We start from the raw sequence: 20,527 nt of genomic DNA, 5'->3' as shown, positions 1-20,527 counted from the left end.
TTAAAGGGTCTAAGAATATTTTTACACAAAAAATTGAAATATACAAGCCTGAGCCAGAAAATGACACACCTCGCAGTTGAAGCAGCAAACGATATCTGGGTAGCTGTCGCTAGGCATCATGGGATAAGGGGTAGCCTCGAGCCAGTAAACCGCTCTCGAGCTATTGAAGATGGCAGAGTTGCAGCAGAGGATCAGCTCCAATTCCAAACAGCAAGAATGAAGGCAAGACAGACAACTTAACATTCAACCTCATCACCCATAGTGTCAGGTGAAGGATGAGCAAGTGAGGGTGAATGAGAGTTCCCTTGTCTTGTGTGATAACATTCATCCTGAGAGAACTTTTGATGACTGCCTTTGGCCAGATGAAATAGAATGGGCCAAAAGGGAGTCACCATCAAGATTTTAGGCCTATCCCACACGATCTTGTGCAGGACCTTTAGTAGTAGAGGAATAGAGGGATAGGCATCTAAATCTCCTTCCAGGAAAACAACATGGCATCCACTTTCCATACTAGAAGACTTGGCACACTTGAAAAGAAAGTTGTCTGTTCAGAGAGGCAAAAAGATCTACTTGAGGAATACCTCACAAATGTACAACGTCCAGAAAGCACCTGCCTGTGAAGCATCCTTTCTTGAGGATTTCTCCTTGAACGGCTCAGTCTGCCAGAAGATTGTGCTGTGAAGGAATGTAAAACCACCTGAAGAAACAAATAATGGCAGACTGCAAAATCCCAAGACTGAAGAACCAGCCTGCAAACGAGGTACAATTCTGTGCCCCCTTGTTTGATATAGTTGCTGACTGTAAATAATCTTTATAGAACCCAGAACCCAAAGGGAGTGAAAGGGCCTGGAGAGCTAGAAGTAAAGCTCTCATCTCCTTGATGCCGATATGGTCTGGCAGTTGACTGGACCAAAGTCCCCGGACTTTGAGGTTGTTGGAGAAGGCTCTCCAACCTTGATCAGGAAGCATTCAAGTACAGCACTTGAGTAAGGAGAACCTGAAAAGGCAGATCTGGATTCAGGCAAATCGGTTGAATCCACCAGAGGCGCTCAGGCTTGAAACAAGGCAACAGAGGAACCAGATACTCCAGAGGATGGTAATGCTGGAGCCAAACAATCTTGAGATACCACTGAAATTTCCTCATATGGAGTTTGGCAAAGGGAACCATAGGAATGGTGGATGCCATGTACCCCAGAACTCTGTGAAATTCCCCTGCAGGAAGGACTGGAAGAGGTAGAAGGGAGTGAAAATAAACAGTCAAAGAGAGGAACTTGGGAAACAGAGGGCAAGCCAACTCTGGAGTGGTCTGAACCCTGTAACCCAGGAACACTTGGCCCTGAGAAGGAATCAAACTTTTTGAGAGAGTGAACCCCACACTGCACAGAAGCATAATGAAGATCCTGAAGCAAGAGCTGCTGAGAGGGAACTTGACTCAAAAGGTCATCCAAATAAGAGGGCTTGAATCAAAATATCAAGTATGACACTATATGAATTCCCTGAAGTCTGCAGAATGCTACTACAGCTGCCAAACATTTGCTAAAGGAGCTGTAGAAAGTTGAAGAGCCAGATAAGAACAGAAATGGAAAAACCTCCTGAAGACAGGGTGAACAGGAATGTTGAGCCAAGATCATCCAAATCCAGGGATACCCGAAAACCTTGAGTTAACAAAAGGAAATGTTTGCAGAAAACATCCTGAAAAAGGGAATCTTAAGAAAGGTGTTGAGAAAGGACAGGTCTAGAAAGGGCCCCCATGACGAATCCTTCCTGGGAACCAGAAATCTCCTGGAATAAAAAAAGTTAACTGCTCAGACAAGGGGACAAAATGGATGGCTCCCTGTACCACCTGATCCTGAAAGAAAACATGGGAGCTAACAAAGAGGCGGCTGAGGAAGGCCTTCTAATGGAGGAAGGGATATCTAGACCATAAAATATCCACTTTGGATAATGTAAAGCACTCAAGCATCTGTGGTCATCTGTTGCCAAACAGGAAGAGAGTCAACCTGAGGGACACAGGAATTTGGCTGAGAAGCAGGAGTGGTCGAATGTCAAACTGGAGCAGATTTGTCAGGGAAAGGAGGCTTTCTGACCCTTAGAACCCTGCTAAGGCTTGTCTGGAAAAACTCTCCTAGAAGCCTTCTTTGCCCCTAGAAGGTTTTTTAGGCTACCTACAAAAAATGAAGGCTTAGAGGGATAATTTCTCAGACTTAAGAGCAGGAGAAACAAGATTTGCTTCAAATACTGCACTTTACCCTTATACTGAAGGATCTTAAACAATTCAGCTACAGTAGTGCCAAAGAAATTCTGGATGTATAATAGGGGAGTCTAATAATTTAGCCTTGATGTCTGCAGGCACAGCCTGGAGGAACAACCACAAATTACCTCTTCATTACAGATCCAGATGCAGCTGCCCTAGAGGAGGCATCAACAGCATCATAACTGCATTTAAAAGAATGCAGAGCCACCTGCAAAGCAGTACTCAAAAGGGAAATGGCAAAAGTCTTACCTTCTGAAACAGGCTTATTAGCCAGAATGTCCCCAAGTTAGGAGAGAACAGCCAGGACATACCTAATCATTTGGGTCTGGTAATTAATAGCCCTGAAAGCTAAGGTAGCAGAAGTATATACTTTACCATTCCAGTACACAGCACGGCCATCTTTATCAGAAAGTAAATGCTTAGAGGAGGACAGCAACTTGAATGGTGTATCAGTGGCTATAGAAATAACAGCATGATTAGAGGAAGGTCTCTTATACAAACACCTTTGAGCTTTGGGAAATTTATAGAACCTGTTTGGTTTCTTAGAGGCAGGAGCCTGAGAATCGGGGGCCTGAGAAGCTGCAGTGAAAGTATCCAAAAGGGCATCCAGCACTAGAGGAATGGCAGAAGGCTGAGAACAATCTATTTGTAAGAGTTCATAGCACCTTTTTTGAATGTCAAAAATCTGGGAACAATCCCACTTAATGTTCCATCATATAAACCACCATATCCCCAAAGGAAATTTCTTCCATACAGAAGTCAGGAGAAAGTAAATCCTCTTCACACCCAATGGCAAGAGAAGAGTGGACCTGAGCAGAGTAACCCAATGACTCCTCACCAGAGTCCAACTCTGGAGTTCCTAGGCCATTTGGAAGGAGTAGATCAAGAAACAGAAGCAGGATGAGACAATCCTTGAGGGGGCATATGAGCTATAAGATTATTGAAAGCCAGATTAAAATCCTGCTATTCTTGGTGGGAATCTTTAGCCACAGGGGCCACACACTTAGTCTTCTGCTGCTTTTTCAAAGGAATATCAGCTTTAACAAACCTAGGAGGTTCAAACCCCTGACTAGATTAAATAAGGGTACCATGCACCTCTTCCCCAGCAAGTACTTGCAGAATACCCCTATCCCACTCCAAAAATCAGCTGTGGATCCCCTTGACATTTGCACCAGCTACAGGTACAGCGTCAGTGGACCTAAGGGTAGGCAGCTCCGTATCTGCCACTAACTGGTTAGTGGCAGAGGGAATCTGTGCTGGGACTGGACAATAATCCATTCTTCACCTATCCTGACAGATGTCTGGTGGAGACTGGACATCAGCAGGATCAGTGCACTCCTTTCTGGCTTTAAGTGGCAGCTGAATGTTGGGGCAGGCAGATTTGCCCATGCTACCCTGGGTGGAAATCTTCAACTGCTGGTTCTTCAAACAGGATCACAGGATAAGATGACTGCAGAGTGTTGTAGAGACAAGCACCTGGCATATCCCACATTGTGTATGCCTGTATGTAGCATACAAACAAGAAAGGCACATTTCATGTCCATCTTTATGGGGAATCTTCTTTCCCCACACTCATTTTCCCCAAAGAGGAGACCCAAATGGGGCACTTATCTTTAGGAGGCGCAGCAGTTAAACCAACCTGGTGAATGGCTTGCAGACCAAATTCAAAGGCTGCATTTGGACTGGAGATGAAGTATTTCTGAGGATCCAGTACTCATGTCACATATACCTTAAACATTGCAAGTAGGAAATATGTCTGACATATGATGCCTGGAAGGTGTAAACGCTTTGTTATGCTGGCTAGACGTTTGGCTATTCTTGGCAGGATATTCCAAGAGTGAAGAATAGTGCAAAAATGATAAGGAAGAACATCTACTTCGGCATATTATGACCCAAAGGCATTAGGAAATCAATTCTAGATATGATGTCCATCCACTGCAGGATATGCAATGCACATACACCTTAAACAAAAAGTGGAGGTACTGCCAAAAATCTGGTTATACATGTTTGAATGTGTGACGAAAATGCAGATAGCAACAAATCCACAAATAAGAAAAACTATACACAAACTTAAGCTGGAAGCTGTAACAGGCAGCTAAACACTGAAGTAAAGTAAACCACTGAGGTGTGCCACCCTTGCATGCTAAAAGTTACTCAAAATAAAATGATACAAGAAGCAATTCACTTGCACAGAAGTTTAGTCTTCAGCATCAAGACAGTGCTATAACAATAGTATTATGTTGCTCTCGAACATTCTGCTAAATGTTGATCAAACAATTAAAGTAGTGCCCTGAACAACCTACCATCCTCAGTTAAACATAAGGAAATCACTACAAACATGTTACCTTATCTTTACCAATGCCTTTTACAACATCAGACATTCTGTTTTCCAAGACTATCTCTCCTTGAGTACTTGCCACACTTCCAGGCAGAGGAGGGAAGTTTGAGGCTAAAAGGTCAAATTTTGGCACTTGAATCTTTGTTTCACTTGAAGGCAGAGGTCTCTAAAAAACAAAGAAAATAAACTAAAATAAGACCAAATATTCATAGCGCAAATAGTTAAAGATCAGAAATCTAAAAACAGTAGTGGCATCTTACTTGGCTACATTAGATTTCCTTCGTTTTACATTTAATAATCTCAGGAAGTCTTTTTAAATGACCTTTAATTTTAACCGTTTTACACACACATGAAATTATCTGTAGATATTGTTCCTTAATGTTCATTGTACATCACTTTACAATACAGAACAGAATTTCAAACCTGATAGCGCCATTAAATTTTCTTGTATAGCACATTCAAAGAAAAGGACATGCGTCATTACTCTAGTAAAGAAAAAAGTACAGTTGTTAACGTAAACTTACCATAACAGCAGATCTTCATATAGATGACTGTGGCAGCTGCCTAAATAACACGGGAAGTATTCTACCAAAGACAGGATAACCAGACAACTTCCACAGCTTTAAAGCACTTTTCACGGATCTAACTGCTATACAGATCGAGGAGACTAATATAAAGACAGTGGTTAGGGCACTAAAATCTCAGTGCTTTCCTGCCTCAGGACAAAGGAGGTAAGAGCCCTGTCAACTAGGTATATGACAGCAAAAGAAGGGAATGAGGGGGAAAAAATGCAGGCTGGCAGTCAAAAAGCAATAAAAAGAAGGGGGTTGGAGGGTGGGTGTTTGTACTAAAACAGTGATCTACTCAAATCATCAGTTGTTATGGAAAGTTTACTTGCACATCTATACTATGATCATAACTAGGTGACTGTTGTACTAGACTAAAGTATATAAAAAGATGGATACCAGAGCTTAGTAGGAAATGGAGGAGGGAGAAGGGTCAAAGTACAGGAGCCCTTGGAGAATAGTACTAGCAAAGCATGCTGTTGACCCACGACAATAATCCAGTTTGTAGTGTCTGGTAAACATCTGCACTGAAGACAAAAGTGCAGCCTCTAAAGGATTTCTACAGTTCACCCCTTTCCAAAAAGCTACAGAAGTGGCCATGTAGAACAGTCCCAGACTTTGCCTGGAAGTCACCTACAGCATGGACAACTTAAAATGGCATGAGACAATTATTCAGAAATTCTGTTTTGACACGGTCTTTCTTGCCTTCATGAGAAATAAATAGCTATGTATTCCTGAAAAAAGAAGTTATGGCTTACCATAATGTTCCATCTGTGTTGTTGATCTTCGTTCATTCATTACTGATGGGTTATCAGTTCAGTCCTTGGAACAGAGCCGGCCTTATATCAAACTCGCGTCAGCCAAAAACTCTCAAGCACAGATCCTACCCAGAATGCTCTGCTCCCCGTTACCTCAGATCGTGTTTGCAAGTTGACAAAGGTAGAGGCTACCTCAGGTCATAATAGACCTACCATAAAGGAGAAAATGAGATCAACCAGGAACCTCCAGAGGGGGACAGAGGATGGGGAGTAATGAATGAACGAAGAACATAGATGAAACATTATGGTAAGACATAACTTCTTCATCTGATGTTGTTAATCTTCGTTCATTCCTTACTGATGGGACAGAGTTCCCAGCTACATGTATCCTTGGGTGGCCCTCATGGAAACATATTCCTGAGCACCATGGCACCAAAAGAAGCACTACCTCTGGAGGCCAAATCCAATTTGTAATGAATGATAAAAGTATGAGGCTTGGCCCAAATCGCAGCTGAGCAAATATCATTGAGGGAAGCCCTAGTATGGAAAACTGCTGAAGTTGCCATAGACCTTGTAGAATGTGCTTTCACTCTGTGAGGCAAGGTGATATCATTCTTGTTTTAGATAAAGGTAATCTTGGTGAATCTGGGTATCCTGAGGCAATGTTACAATTGCCTCATGTACACAGACAGCCCTCTCTTCCTACCACAAAACACTAACATATGTGAGAAATGCAATTATACAGCCAAACTGGAGGCTAACGTATCTCCACCCAAGACTGGAACAGTCAGTCATGAGGAGAAGGTTGACACTTGCACCACACCTCCAGCCTCACACAGACCTACTAAACCAGCACTGGCAAAAGATACACATAAATACACAAAATCATACTTGGAGGCCCTAAATAAAAACTGCAAAAGCATCAGTGAGCTCCAAAGCGGACACCCACAAAACCTGCACCTCCCATCACAAACCAGACAACACATAAAACACAAAATCAATGTGCCGCACAATCACAGCCCTTAAGGCGAAATAACACCTAACACACTAGTAATAGGTGACTCAAAAGTCAGGCACAGTGACGCCCCACTCATTAGGCAGGACAAGGCGAAGGTTACTGTTAGCTGCCTGTCGGGAGCCAGAATCCACCACATAACACAAGCACTCAGGTCACTCCAGAACAAGTACAAATATTACTCTGTCATTGTTCATGTTGGTGTGAACGACCTGAGCCGTACCTCCCTGGACTACATGAAGAGACATGAAAGAGCTCTCTGATCATGTAGCCCAGGCGGGTATGACCCTGACCAGCATCCTGCCCTCACCAAGAATACCACCTCAGTATAAAGAAAAAATGATCAATTTCAACAATTGGCTAAGCTTCTGGTGTCATTCAAAGGGGATCCAGTGCCTGTCGGCCTGTCGCTTCGCAAGAGACAACTTGCACCTGTCACCTCTTGGCTTTCGAATACTGGCCAAGGCTCTTGCTGCCCCCATAGTGCCTTTTTTAGGCAAGGCTTAAAATTCAAACCCACCTCCGTAAATAGCACAAGTAAAAAAAAGTACAGTTTTGTACCTACCATAAATGTAGATGTCCGATAGATATGCAACTGCAGTCATAACATGTGGGTTGTCCTGCCTCAGGCAGCCCTCGGTCAGCCGGATTCCAAAGTCTGGGTCCGACGTCGGCTGATGTCGCATTTCTCTCAGACGTCAGTGCGGCTGGAGTACATAAGCATCAGCAGACGCCATTTTCTTCAGTGTTTCTTGCCCCAGATGCCAGGTGCCCTCCAAGGAAGGCTGTAATCAAATTGGAAGGAGAAAAAACAGGATTCCAAACAAATAAATAAGCAATAAACAGATACACCATAACAGATATCCCCAGCTAAGAGGAACAGGGATAGGAGTGGACCCAAGGCATAGAGGGGTATGGAGGGAGGGAAAATCCGACTGCAGTTGCATATCTATCGGACATCTACATTTATGGTAGGTACAAAACTGTACTATGTCCTTCAAGAATGCAACTGCAGTCATAACATGTGGGCAGAATGCCATAGCTTAGCTGGGGGAGGAGGAATGCTCTAGGAAAGTGATGGTGTGGCAATTAAACCCTGCAGGACTGCCGAAGCAAAGCCTGCTCTGGATCTGGAGTATAGAGGGAGATTGTAGTATTTGGAGAATGTATGCACGGAACTCCATGTAGCAGCCTCTAGAATGTCCTTTGTAGGCACCCCTCTTAAGAATACTGTAGAGGTGGCTGTAGCTCTGGTGGAGTGTGGTCTGACATTGGCTGGAACAGTCTTTCCATGGAAGGAATAACAAAATCTGATGCAATGTCCAATCCATTTTGAAATAGTCTGTTTTGAAATTGCTTTTCCTTGTACTCCAGGGGCATAAGCTACAAAGAGTTGATCAGACTTCCTACTGGTCTTGGTTCTATCCAGGTAGTAGCGAAGTTGTCTGTGAATGTCCAAGGTATGTAACAGTCTTTCCCCTTTGTTTTCAGGATTGGGGAAGAAAGCAGGTAGATGAATAGCTTGATTTAAAGAAACCCTAGATACCACCTTTGGCATAAAAGTAGGGTTGGTTCTTAAGGAGACTCTGTCTCTGTGAAAGATTATGAATGGTGGTATTGCCATTAGGGCCTGTAATTCCGAAACCCTTCTTGCTGAGGTAATTGCCAACAGGAAAGCTGTCTTCCATGAGAGAAATTGTAAGTCCACTGAAGCTGCTGGTTCAAAAGGAGGTAGAGTTACTTTTTCTAGAACAAAGTTGAGGTCCCAAGCTGGTACTGGAGCCCTTCTTGGTGGCTTAATGTTCTTGATTCCCCTAAGGAACTGCCTTAGCAAAGGATGTGAAAACACAGGTGGATCAGTGTTGTATCTAGCTGAAATAGCTGAAGCATGCATCTTTATGGAAGAATATGAGAGTCCATTCTGAAGCATATCTGCCAAATATTCCAGGATGAGTGGGATGTTCAATAGTGATGCATCATGACCTTTGCTGGTGCTCCAAATGCTAAATCTCCTCCATTTTACCAAATAAACCTTTCTGGTGGATGGTCTTCGAGCTTCTGTTAGTATCCGCTGGACTTCCTTGGAGAGAGAAAAATTGAGGGTATTCATGGAATCTCCCAGGCTGTTAGCTGCAGCGTCTGAAGGTTTGGATGCACTGTTTTGAAGTTGTGCTGGGTCAAAAGTAGGGGCCATTGGGGAAGGACCCACTTCTTGTTGTGACATATGCTCCATAGTAGCGGTTACCAGTGTTGTCTTGGCCAGTCTGGAGCTATTAGGATCCCTTTGGGTCTCTCTGCTTTGATCTTCAGTAGCACTGTGGTCATCAGTGGCAGAGGTGGGAATGCATATATTTTTAGGGAGTTCCAGTTGAATGAAAGAGCATCTATTTTCCAAGCTTGTGGATGGTATGTCCTTGAACAGAATTTTTGCAGATGATGGTTGAGGTGAGAGGCAAATAGGTCTACTTCTGGCCAGCCCCATATTGAGGTGAGTTGTGTGAAGATTCTTGGGTGTAAGGCTCCACTCGTGAGGATCTATGAAATTCCTGCTTAAGCTGTCTGCCAGCACATTGTCTTTGCCTGGGACAAACTGGGATTGTAGGTGTATGTTCAGGCTCAGTGATTTTTCCCAAAGATTCATTGTCAGTCTGCAAAGGGGGTAGGAATGGGTGCCCCCTTGTTTGTTTATGTACCACATCACAGTGGTGTTGTCTGTCCATATCAGTAAATGGCCTTGTTGAAGTTGTTTTTTGAATGACATACCTGTGTTTGCCTGGCTTACCGAAGCCCACCATAGGAATTCCTTTTGTAGGCATGGAATGAGCGGTATGGTTGCCTCTAAATTGTTGTTGTTGTGCTGAGACCATAGACTTTTTAAGTACCACTGAAGTTTTCTCATGTGTAGTCTTGCTAATGGAACCAGGAGAATGCAGGATGCCATGTAACCCAGGGCCTGTAGGAATCTCCTTGCAGTCATCTGGGTGAGTTTTGCCAAACCCTTGTAATAATGAGTTAGCTTCTCTTGCTTGTCTTCTGTCAGGTAAGCCATTTGAGAGGCTGTGTCCATATTGGCTCCTAAGAAGGTTATTTGCTGGGATGGTTGAAGTCTTGACTTTTGAAAGTTGACTGTGTATCCCAGAGCCTGAAGTAATTGTATGACATAGTTCAGGTTTTTTGTCAACATCAGTTTGACGTCCGCTTGTATAAGGCAGTCGTCCAGGTACGGGTAAATTTGGATCCGCTGGAGCCTGCAATGAGCAATTACTGAAGCCAGGCATTTTGTGAATACTCTGGGCGCAGTAGATAAGCCAAATGGCAATGCTGAGAATTGATAATGCTCTGGCCCTGCAAGAAATCGGAGGTATCTTCTGCAGCTGTGTCTGATCGGGACATGCAGGTATGTCTCCTTGAGGTCTAGAGTAATCAGCCAAGACCCCTTGCCCAGCATGGGAAGGAGTTGCTGTAGAGTCAGCATTTTGAACTTTGGTACTATGAGAAAAGTGTTTAATGCGGACAAGTCCAGTATTGGTCTCCATTGTGTTTTTTTTCTTGGCACAAGGAATAGTCTTGAGTAGAACCCCTGGCCTTGTTCTTGTTGTGGTACTCTTTTTATTGCTTTTATCTGAGCCAGAAGAGAAATTTGCTTGATAGCCTCTGCCCTCTGGTTTTGTGGTAGGTTTGGCATGCCCATTTTTCTGGGTAAGGTGTGAAAATGGAACCTGTAGCCTTGGTCTATAATGTCCAAAATCCATTTGTCTTTTGTCAATCTGTGCCAATTGTCTGAAAACAGAGATAATTTTCCACCCAAGGGTGCCTCTGTTTGCTCCTTGGTTGGCGGTTGTAGAGGAAAGTCATTGAGATTGTGTCTGAGGGGTGGGGGAGACCCCTGTGCCACTTCTTTGGTTTGCTGGCTGCCATTGTCGTCCCCTGTAAGAACCTCTATATTGTCCTCTTCCTCGTCCACGCCTGTTTTTACCCCTTTGAAATTTTTCAGGGTTAGGAAAGGACCAGTTCTTTGAAGGCCAATTCCTGCTGAATCTGGGGGGCTGAACCTGAAGGAAATCTTTGACCGTCTGAACTGATTTTGCTTTTTCCTCGACGGGGAGGCCGAAGGGATGGAATCCTCTGCATCCGAGTCCTCATAGGTCTGAAAGAGGTCTTCCTGTCCCTCGGAGTGGATAGAGTCGTCAGAGTCTTCATCTGTAGGGATAGGTTCAGAGGGATCAAGCCGGGGCCTCTTATCTGGAGGAGGCTGGGATGCTCTCTTAGGATGGGCCTGTGAACCTCTAATCATGGAAATTAAGTCTGCAGCCATAGACATGAATTGTTTTTCAGGAGTTGTTTGAGGCAAGGTTTTTGCTGTAAGGTGCTTAGTCTTGCTGGCTGCCTTAGCCCGAGAGTAGGCCTTAATAGACATGGCCATAGGAGGCCTGGCAGCTCCACGTGCAGGAGTGACCTTATCCACAGCAATGGTCTCTGGCATTTCCTCGGTTTCAGTATCCAGAGGAAAATCGATAACTGGCGTCGGAGCGGTATCTGGTATCGGAGTCGGTATTGCGATGTCTTCGGTTCGGAGCGGTGGAAAAACCGTCTCAGCAGGAACCGGAGCACTCACGGTAGGTTTTGGCGTGGAGTCGGAGGTAGACGCGGGCCGAGGATGTCGGTCCCGGTCTTTTCGTTTCTTAGGCGTTTGCTATGTCGGAAGCTCCGACGGCATTGTATACGCAAATTTTTCGCCGAAAAAGTCTTCAGCGAACTCCGCCCGGCGCCTGAGAGTGCGCTTGTTGAAGCGAGCACAGGCGACACAGGCCGAGACGTCATGGTCTGGGCCAAGGCAAGGGAGACAGTAAGAGTGGAAATCCTTATGAGGTATTTGTTTACCACAAGACAGACAATTAACTTTTTCAGTAATTTCTGACATCGGCTGAGGCAAGAAAAAGGTCCCCAACGGGGTACTTAGCTTTTTTGATGACTTCGGATTCGAAGAGTATAGGAGCTGACCGACCGGCACTTGCGAACCGCTTCTGCTTCGGGCACCGCACGGCAAAAAAGACTGGAGAAAATGGCATCGGCTGATGCTTATGTACTCCAGCCGCACTGACGTCGGAGAGAAATGCGACATCAGCCGACATCGGACCCAGACTTTGGAATCCGGCCGACCGAGGGCTGCCTGAGGCAGGACAACCCACATGTTATGACTGCAGTTGCATTCTTGAAGGACATCTGAGGGTTATGCTACTCAACGCCAGGAGTTTGAATTTCAAAATGCATGCGCTCGAAGCACTCCTAAGTATGGAGAACGTAGACATCTGTGCAGTAACTGAAACCTGGTTCGAGGCTCCAGAGAGCACTCCAGCACTACTGGGCTACAACTCATACCACACATTTTGGCCACAGAACACAGACCGAAACACAAAAGGAGGGGGTGTATCCATATTCATCAAGGATACTCACACCGCCAGGTTACTGGCGCAGCATGATACCTCTGAGATCATCCATGTACAACTAACATCGGGCAAATCTGGAATGCAAATTGTGGCCTGCTAAAGATCACCCTCCATGACCAAGGACCACCACTCCGCCTTTCTGGAGACACTAGAAAACATGAAGGTCCTACCGAACACCCAGATCTTGGGAGATTTCAATTACCCTACCATTAACTGGGAAAACTACTTGAGTACAAACTCCCAGGCTCAGCGCTTCATGGAATTTATCAACATAAATGCCCTGGATCAGCTGGTAAACTCCCCTACCAGAGGCCACAACATATTGGACCTGGTCATCAACAACATGGGCGACAGGTGCTCCAAACCGGAGGTCAACCCGTCACTGGTTAGATCAAGCCATAAACTAATCACCCTAGATGTCCACAACCCACCATCACCCCCAATCAAGGAAACCACAGTGAAAAACTTTTTCTAAAGCAAACTTCACCTTACCCAAGTCAGAGGTGGTAAGTTTAAAAGCCCCCACGCTAAAGGATAACACTGCCCAAGATGCAGAATCCTTTACAATTGCACTCTATGAGCACCTCTACAAGGATGCATGGATTGTGCCATCCCTAGCAAAACCAAGGCTCACTACCCTAAGAGAAGGAAACCAGTCTGGTGGACCCCTGCCATAAACAGGTTATACAACAAAAGGAGGAAACTAGTTCAGAAAAAAAGCAAATGCCAAGAAGGAAAGACATCCCTGATAAGTATCAGTAAGAAACTATGGTCCCTTATAAAATCATCCAAGGCAAACTTCGAAAGAAAAATAGCCAAGGACTCAAAAGATAACCACAAAGCCTTCTTTAGCTATGTCAAAAATCTAAGTGGCAACTCGCAGATATGCTCTGAGATGGTGTAAAATAGCACAAAATATACTAAACCTACTGATATTGCCAACATACTGGCAGATAGATTCAGTGCAAACTTCACCTCCCTCTCACCTTCAAAAGGCCCCACAACAATACCGGAAAAGTGTAGTGTCCCAGAAATCACAGAAGCACAGGTGAAAACAGCCCTTTCAAAAGCTAAAAACACAGCATCAATGGGTCCAGATGGTGTCTCAGGCTGCGTCTCGCATGAACTACAGAACGAACTAACCCCCCACCTAAACATGCTGTTCAACCTCAACCTCTCCCACAGGTTACATGCCCATAGAATGGCGCACAGCAATAGTTACTCAGCTCCACAAAGGAGGAGCCACAAAGTACAGTTTTGTACCTACCATAAATGTAGATGTCCGAACTGGATAGCATCTGCAGTCATAACAACTGGGTTGTCCTGTCGTCAGGCAGCCCTGCAGTCGGCCGGATTCCAAAGTCCGGGTCCGGCTTCGGCTGATGTCGCACTTCACCCGACGTCATCTCTGCTGGTCTTCGGGTATAAAGGCATCAGCCGACGCCATTTTCCTCAGTGTTTCTTGCCCCAGATGCCAGTTGCCCTCTTGCAAGGTTAAATTTTGGATAGATGCCAATGTTTCCAAATAGATAGAAGGTAAACACAAAAATAAGCATGTATGTACATATATACAAACAAATACACCATAAAGACTCCCCAACAGCTAGCTATTAGGAGGGTAAATACCCTAGGAGTACCACAGAGGGAAGGAGGGAGGGTAATCCTGACTGCAGATGCTATCCAGTTCGGACATCTACATTTATGGTAGGTACAAAACTGTACTATGTCCTTCATGGATGCATCTGCAGTCATAACAACTGGGTAGAATACCATAGCCAACTAGGGAGGAGGAAGGATAGATTATGGTGTGTTTAGGATCCCTTGCAGTACAGCAGTGGCAAACCCTGCTCGGGATCTGGAATACAGAGGTAAATTATAATGCTTGGCAAATTTATGCACGGAGGTCCAAGTAGCCGCCTCAATAATGTCTTTGGTTGCCACTCCTCGTAAGAAGGCTGTGGTAGTGGCTGTTGCTCTTGTAGAATGAGGTCTTATGTTCTGTGGAATTGGTTTTCCATGGAAGGAGTAACAGAATCGTATGCAATTGCCTATCCATTTAGAGATTGGCAGTTAGGAAATTGCTTCTCCTCACCTTCTTGTTACATAGGCTACAAAAACTTGGTCAGTCTTTCTGTTATTTTTGTTCTGTCCAGGTAGTAGCGTAGCTGTCTGTGTACATCCAAGGTATGCAGCATTCTTTCCCTCTGTTTTGTGGGTTGGGAAAGAAGGTAGGTAGGTGGATTGCCTGGTTTAAAGACACTCTGGATACCACCTTAGGCATAAATGTAGGATTAGTCCTCATGGACACTCTATCTTGGTGGAAGATTAGGAAGGGTTGTACTGCCATTAAGGCCTGAAGTTCTGAAACCCTCCTTGCTGAAGTTATTGCCAGTAGGAAAGCAGTTTTCCATGATAGATGCTGTAGGTCTGCTGTTGCTGCTGGTTCAAAGGTGCTAGTGTCAACTTTTCTAGTACAAAGTTCAAGTCCCAAGCTGGCAGTGGTGGTTTCCTGGGAGGTTTTACATTCTTGATTCCTCTGAGGAACTGCCTGAGCAGAGGATGTGAAAAACAGGTGGATCAAAGCTGTATTCTGCTGAAATAGCTGATGCATGTATCTTGATGGAGGAATAGGACAGGCCTGTATGTAGAAGTTCTGCCAGATACTCCAGAATGTTAGCAATATCTATATTTGACACATCTTTTCCTCTTTCAGCACTCCAAATGACAAACCTTTTCCATTTTCCTGCATAGTTCCTTCTTGTTGAAGGTCTGCGGCTTCAAGAATAATGTCTTTAACCCTTTGGGAGAGTTCTGGATTAGTTGCTGCTATGTGATGTGCCATGCAGTCAATTGCAGCGTTTTAGGTTTGGATGCATGATGCTGTAGTTGTTCTGAGTTAACATCAAAGGCATCAGGGTATTGACCACATTTTGTTCGAGACATGCTCCTCAGCAATGGGTACCAGTGTTGTCTTGGCCAGTTTGGGGCTATCAGGATTATCCTTGGCCGTTCCTCCTTGTTTTTTAGTAATACCTTGTGTATCAAGGAAGAGGTGGGAATGCATATGCTGTCAGACCTTTCCAGCTGAAGGAGAGCAAATCCACTTTCCATGCAAGTGGATGGAATGTCCTTGTGCAGAATTTTTGAGCTGGTGATTGAGAGGTGATGAATAGATCTATCTGTGGCATTCCCCATTTCTTTGTGATGGTCTTGAAGATGTCCGGGTGTAGCATCCATTCGTGAGCATCCGAGGTGGTTCTGCTTAACATGTCTGCTAGAGTGTTCTCTTTCCCGGTACAAACATTGCCTGTAACTGGATGTTGTAGCTGAGTGCCAGGTTCCAAAGGTCCAAAGTCATTCTGCATAGGGGTATGAATGAGTGCCTCCCTGTTTGTTGATGTACCACATGACTGTGGTGTTGTCTGTCCTTATCATCAACTGGCCTTCTTTGAGAAATGGTCTGAACTTTTGGATTGCCAGTTTTACTGCCAGCATTTCTTTTAGGTTGATGTGCAGGTGAAGCTGGTCCTGTGTCCACAATCCTTGCACGCATTTGTCCAGCATGTGGGCCCCCATCCTAGGTCTGAGGCGCCTGTTGTGATGGTTTGGCTTGCTTGATAGTTGTGAAGGGCAGGCCTGGGTTTGACTGGCATGCCTGAGCCCACCATAGGAACTCCTGTTTTAGGCATGGGATTAGTGGAATTTCTGCTTCTAGGCTGTGTCTGTGTTGGGACCATAAATTCTTTAGGTACCACTGTAGTTTTCTCATATGCAGTCTGGCATGTGGGACCAAGATTATGCATGATGCCATGAAGCCCAAGGCCTGCAGAACTTTTCTTGCTGTTAACTTGTTCTGTTTTGTTAGTGCCAAGAAGTAAAGAGGAGTTCTTTTGTTTTTCTGCAGTTAGGAATGCCATTTGTTTTACTGTGTCCAATTCCGCCCAAGAATGTCCTTGTTTGGGATGGTATCAGCCTTGACTTTTGTAAAATGACTGTGTATCCCAGTGCTTGTAGCAAGTAAATGACCCTTTGTAAATCTGTTGTCAGCTTGCTTTTGTTGTCCCTTGTAACAGGCAGTCGTCCAGGTATGGATAAATTTGAATTCCCTGTAGTCTGCAGTGGGCGATTACTGATGCCAGGCATTTTGTGAATACTCTGGGCAGTAGATAAGCCAAAGGGCAATGCTGAGAATTGAAAGTGCTCTGATCCTGCAAGAAATCTGAGGTATCTTCTGCAGATTGGTCGAATGGGGACGTGCAGGTATGCCTCCTTGAGATCTAGAGTTACCAGCCAACACTCCTTGCCCAGCATGGGAAGAAGTTGCTGTAGGGTCAGCATTTTGAATTTTGGGACAATGATGTATGTGTTTAAGGTGGACAGGTCGAGAATAGGTCTCCAACTTTTTCCTTTCTTGGAACTAGGAATAGTCTGGAGTAGAATCCTTTGCCTTGTTCTGTTATTGGTACTCTTTCCACAGCTCTCATCTTTGTTAATTGCATTATCTGCTGTAGAGCTTCTGTTTTTGATTTGGAGGCAGGTTTGGCATTCCTCTTTGACTGGTAAAGTGTGGAAGTGAAACCGTAACCTTGATCTATGGTTTGCAAAATCCACTTGTCTTTTGTGATATAGTGCCAGTTCTTCGAAAATAAGGTTAATTTTCCGCCTAATGGTGCTGCTATTTGTTTCCTGGTAGGCGGATTTAGAATCAAGTCACTGTGATTGTCCTGTTGTAGTGGTAGTGGCTGTGCCTCTGTTGTTACCTTGCCACTGTCGTCCTCTGTAGGCACCTCCTCTGGATTGATTTCTGCCTCTGGAACGTCTATTCCTGCCCCTTTGGGATCTTGTGGAGTCAGGAAAGGACCAATTTTGGCAGGCCAGTTCCTGCTAAACCTTGGGGGTTGAACCTGCAAGAAATCTTTAACAGTTTGAACAGATTTTGCCTTTTCTTCCATTTTCTTCATTACCTGCTGGGCAGGTGTACCAAACAAACTGGTCTTATCCATAGGAGCATCTAATAACTTAGCTTTGACATGATCCGGTAAAGCTTGTTCCTTCAACCATGCATGTCTTCTTATCACTGTGCCAGTCATGGCTGATCTAAATGAAGCCTCCAGTGCATCATAGCCACATTTTAAGGAATGGTTACTAACCTGTTGTATGTTATTTACCATTTCTAATAGATATTTCTTATCTATAGAGTCATCAGAGGATAGCTTTTTAGTTAACTGATCAAGCATAAACTCTTGGTATTGTATCATGTGAAACTGACAGTTTAAAGCTCTAGCTGAGAGAGTAGCAGAGGTGTAAACCTTTTTGCCCCATCTGTCTAAAGACCTGGCTTCCCTTTCAGAAGGAATAGGTTTTTTTGCTGTGGTCGAGGCTACTGCCTTAGGCCCCTGGGATATAGTTTCGGGGTCAGCAAGTGGGGCCTTGTATAGGTGATGATGAGTGTCTGGCACCCTGTAAAATCTATCTGGTTTGGCAGGTGCTGGAGGTAAGAATCTGGTGCAGTGCTAACATCATTAAATCCATCGTCCTCATCAGAGAGCACAGGAGGTTTAGCTAAGGGCCTGTGTTCTGCTAGGTCCTGTAAAGTCCTTAGTCTTTTCTGGAATCTGAAAAATCCTGTTCCTGCCATTGGAATTGTTCTCTCATGGCATGTAAGGTTTCTCCAAAGGAGAATTCTTCTGGTGGGGAAGCAGCTGGAATGGATACTTCAGCATCTGAGTCTTCATAATTGGAGAAAGGAGCCTCTGGCTGGTCTGTAATATCTGAGTCATGAGCAGAATCATCAGAGGACACAGGCTCAGGGGCTCTGCTCTAGGTCTCTTCTCTGGGGCTGAGAGGCCCTGTCTGGGTGAGATTGAGATCCTCTAATTAAGGATATTAAATCTTCTGCCAGAGTAAGCATTTGAGAGCTAGAAGTGGGCCTGGTTGAGGGGGTTTAACAGGCACTGATTTAGTAGATTTGGCTGCTTTAGCCCTGGCAAAGGCCTTAATAGACATGGCTGCAGGAGGCCTAGCAGCACCACGTGCTGGGGTAGAGACATCCAAGGGATGGTGTCTGATAAGTCACTAGTAACCACTGTAGTAGGTAACATTTCTGAGGTCGATTCAAGAAGTAGCAGGGCCTCAGTAGTAAGAATAGATTCAGCTGTACTTTGATCAGTTTTCTCGGTTTGCTTAACCATGGTTTCAGCGCCGAAACCGCGGACCGCGAGTGTCGGTCTTTATCTTTGCTTTTAACAATTTGGGTAGTCGGAGGATCCGACGGCATAATGTACGCAAAATCAGTACCGAAAAACTGTTCAGCAAACTCCGACCGGCCTAAGCGCTCGTCGGTTGAAAGAGGCACAGGCGAACAGGCTGCTACGTCGTGGTCTGGGCCTAAACAAGGCAAACAGTAAGAGTGGAAATCTTTATGAGGTATTTGTTTCCCACAGGTTAAACAGTTATTGACTTTTTCTGACATCGGCTGAGGCAAGAAAGAGTCCCCAACGGGTACTTAGCTTTAGAAGTCTTCAAGTAGTATTCGGTAGTAGTAATCTCTGGATCTGACCGACCGGCACTTGCGAACAGCTTCTGCTTGGCGCCACGCGCAAGAAAGACTGAGGAAAATGGCGTCGGCTGATGCCTTTATACCCGAAGACCAGCAGAGATGACGTCGGGTGAAGTGCGACATCAGCCGAAGCCGGACCCGGACTTTGGAATCCGGCCGACCGAAGGGCTGCCTGACGACAGGACAACCCAGTTGTTATGACTGCAGATGCATCCATGAAGGACATCTGACCCTGGTAACTATCGCCCCATAAGCCTGACTAGCCTGGTCTGCAAGGTTATGGAGTGCATCATCATGGAACTCATTAACAAAGACATTGGGAACCTCCAAACACTTGACCCGACCCAGTTTGGCTTTAAGGGCAGATCATGCCTATTAAACCTGGTTGACTTCGAGACAGTTGCCAAGGCCATAGACGAGGGAAAGGTGGTTGACACAACCTACCTTGATCTCGCCAAGGTGTTAGACACCATTCCTCACTTGGGTATTATAGAAAAACTCACCAGCCTGAACATAAACCCCTACGTCACAGGATAGGTTGCCAACTGGCTTACAGACGGAACTCACATGGTAAGAATAGCGGGCTCCAGGTCTGACTCTAAACCAGTCACAAGTGGTGTCCCGCAAGGCTCAGTTCTGGGACCCCTACTGTTCGGCATATATTTCTCAGAAGTACAGGCAAACACAGGACTATGGCTAACCAAGTTCGCCGATGACTGCAAATTGGGAGCCATAATTGACTCTCCGGCTGACATGGACATCCTCCAAAAAGGCCTTACCGAGACAAGACACCTGGTGACAAAGTCATGGCCTCAAGCTAAATGCCAAAAAATGCATAGTCATCCCGTTTGGGAAACGCAAAACACCCATAAATTTCCACATAGGCGGCAGCCCCCTTAATACAGAAGAGGTAAATAAGAGATCTGGGGACCCAGGTACATAGTAATCTCTCCTTTGACAATCATATTGCCAAAGTAGTTCGGAAATCCTTCTATGTGGTTCATCTGATTACTAAGGGGTTCGCATCTAGAAATAGAGAGGTTATAGTGCCCCTCTACTCGTTACATCAGACCCATCATAGAGTACAATGCCCCATTTGGGATGTACCTCAACACCCTTCCAACAGCTTGAAAGACCACAAAAGCACCTCACCAAGAGGATTACTGGCCTCAAACATATGTCCTATGCAGCCCAACTGAAAAAACTCCGGCTGTACTCAGTGGCATATCACTTACTCAAAGGTGATCTCTGCCTGACTTACAAAGCCATGTCCAACTCAGAATTGATGGACATGCTCCATCTAAAGAAATCCAAGTCACTGCGAGCCACGCGCTCTAGTGAGCTAAACCTCGCCACAATAAATAGAACATGCTAGAGTGATAGATTCCTGTCACAGAGACTCCCCATGCTTTGGAACAAAATTCCTAACTACATCAGGCAGAGTCCCTCACTATTTTTATATGATAATATGCATCTTGAAGATCTCACATCCAATCATCTTCTTCCAGAAGAGGAAAGATAGACTGAAACGTGACCATCCGGAATTTCTCTATTTTTACAAATTTGTTTAATGTGCTGAAATCCAGAATT

General features: G+C 44.9%; 1 protein-coding gene across 1 annotated transcript in view; it reads right to left on the bottom strand.

The window, feature by feature from the left end:
- Positions 1 to 20,527, bottom strand: part of LARP4 (La ribonucleoprotein 4) — a gene marked incomplete in the record, with an annotated part of 1,458,174 nt that overhangs the window by 267,965 nt on the left and 1,169,682 nt on the right. Inside the window, 1 exon segment of the mRNA XM_044083476.1 lies at positions 4,600 to 4,758. Within this exon segment, the coding sequence (XP_043939411.1) occupies positions 4,600 to 4,758 (159 nt within the window).

The sequence above is a fragment of the Protopterus annectens genome, chromosome 9.part0 (genome assembly GCF_019279795.1).
Source record: "Protopterus annectens isolate FY-2018-M chromosome 9.part0, PAN1.0, whole genome shotgun sequence".
NCBI classification, from domain to species: domain Eukaryota; kingdom Metazoa; phylum Chordata; order Ceratodontiformes; family Protopteridae; genus Protopterus; species Protopterus annectens.
Note: the sequence above shows the minus strand (reverse complement) of the source record. Positions and strands in the feature narration are given on the sequence as shown.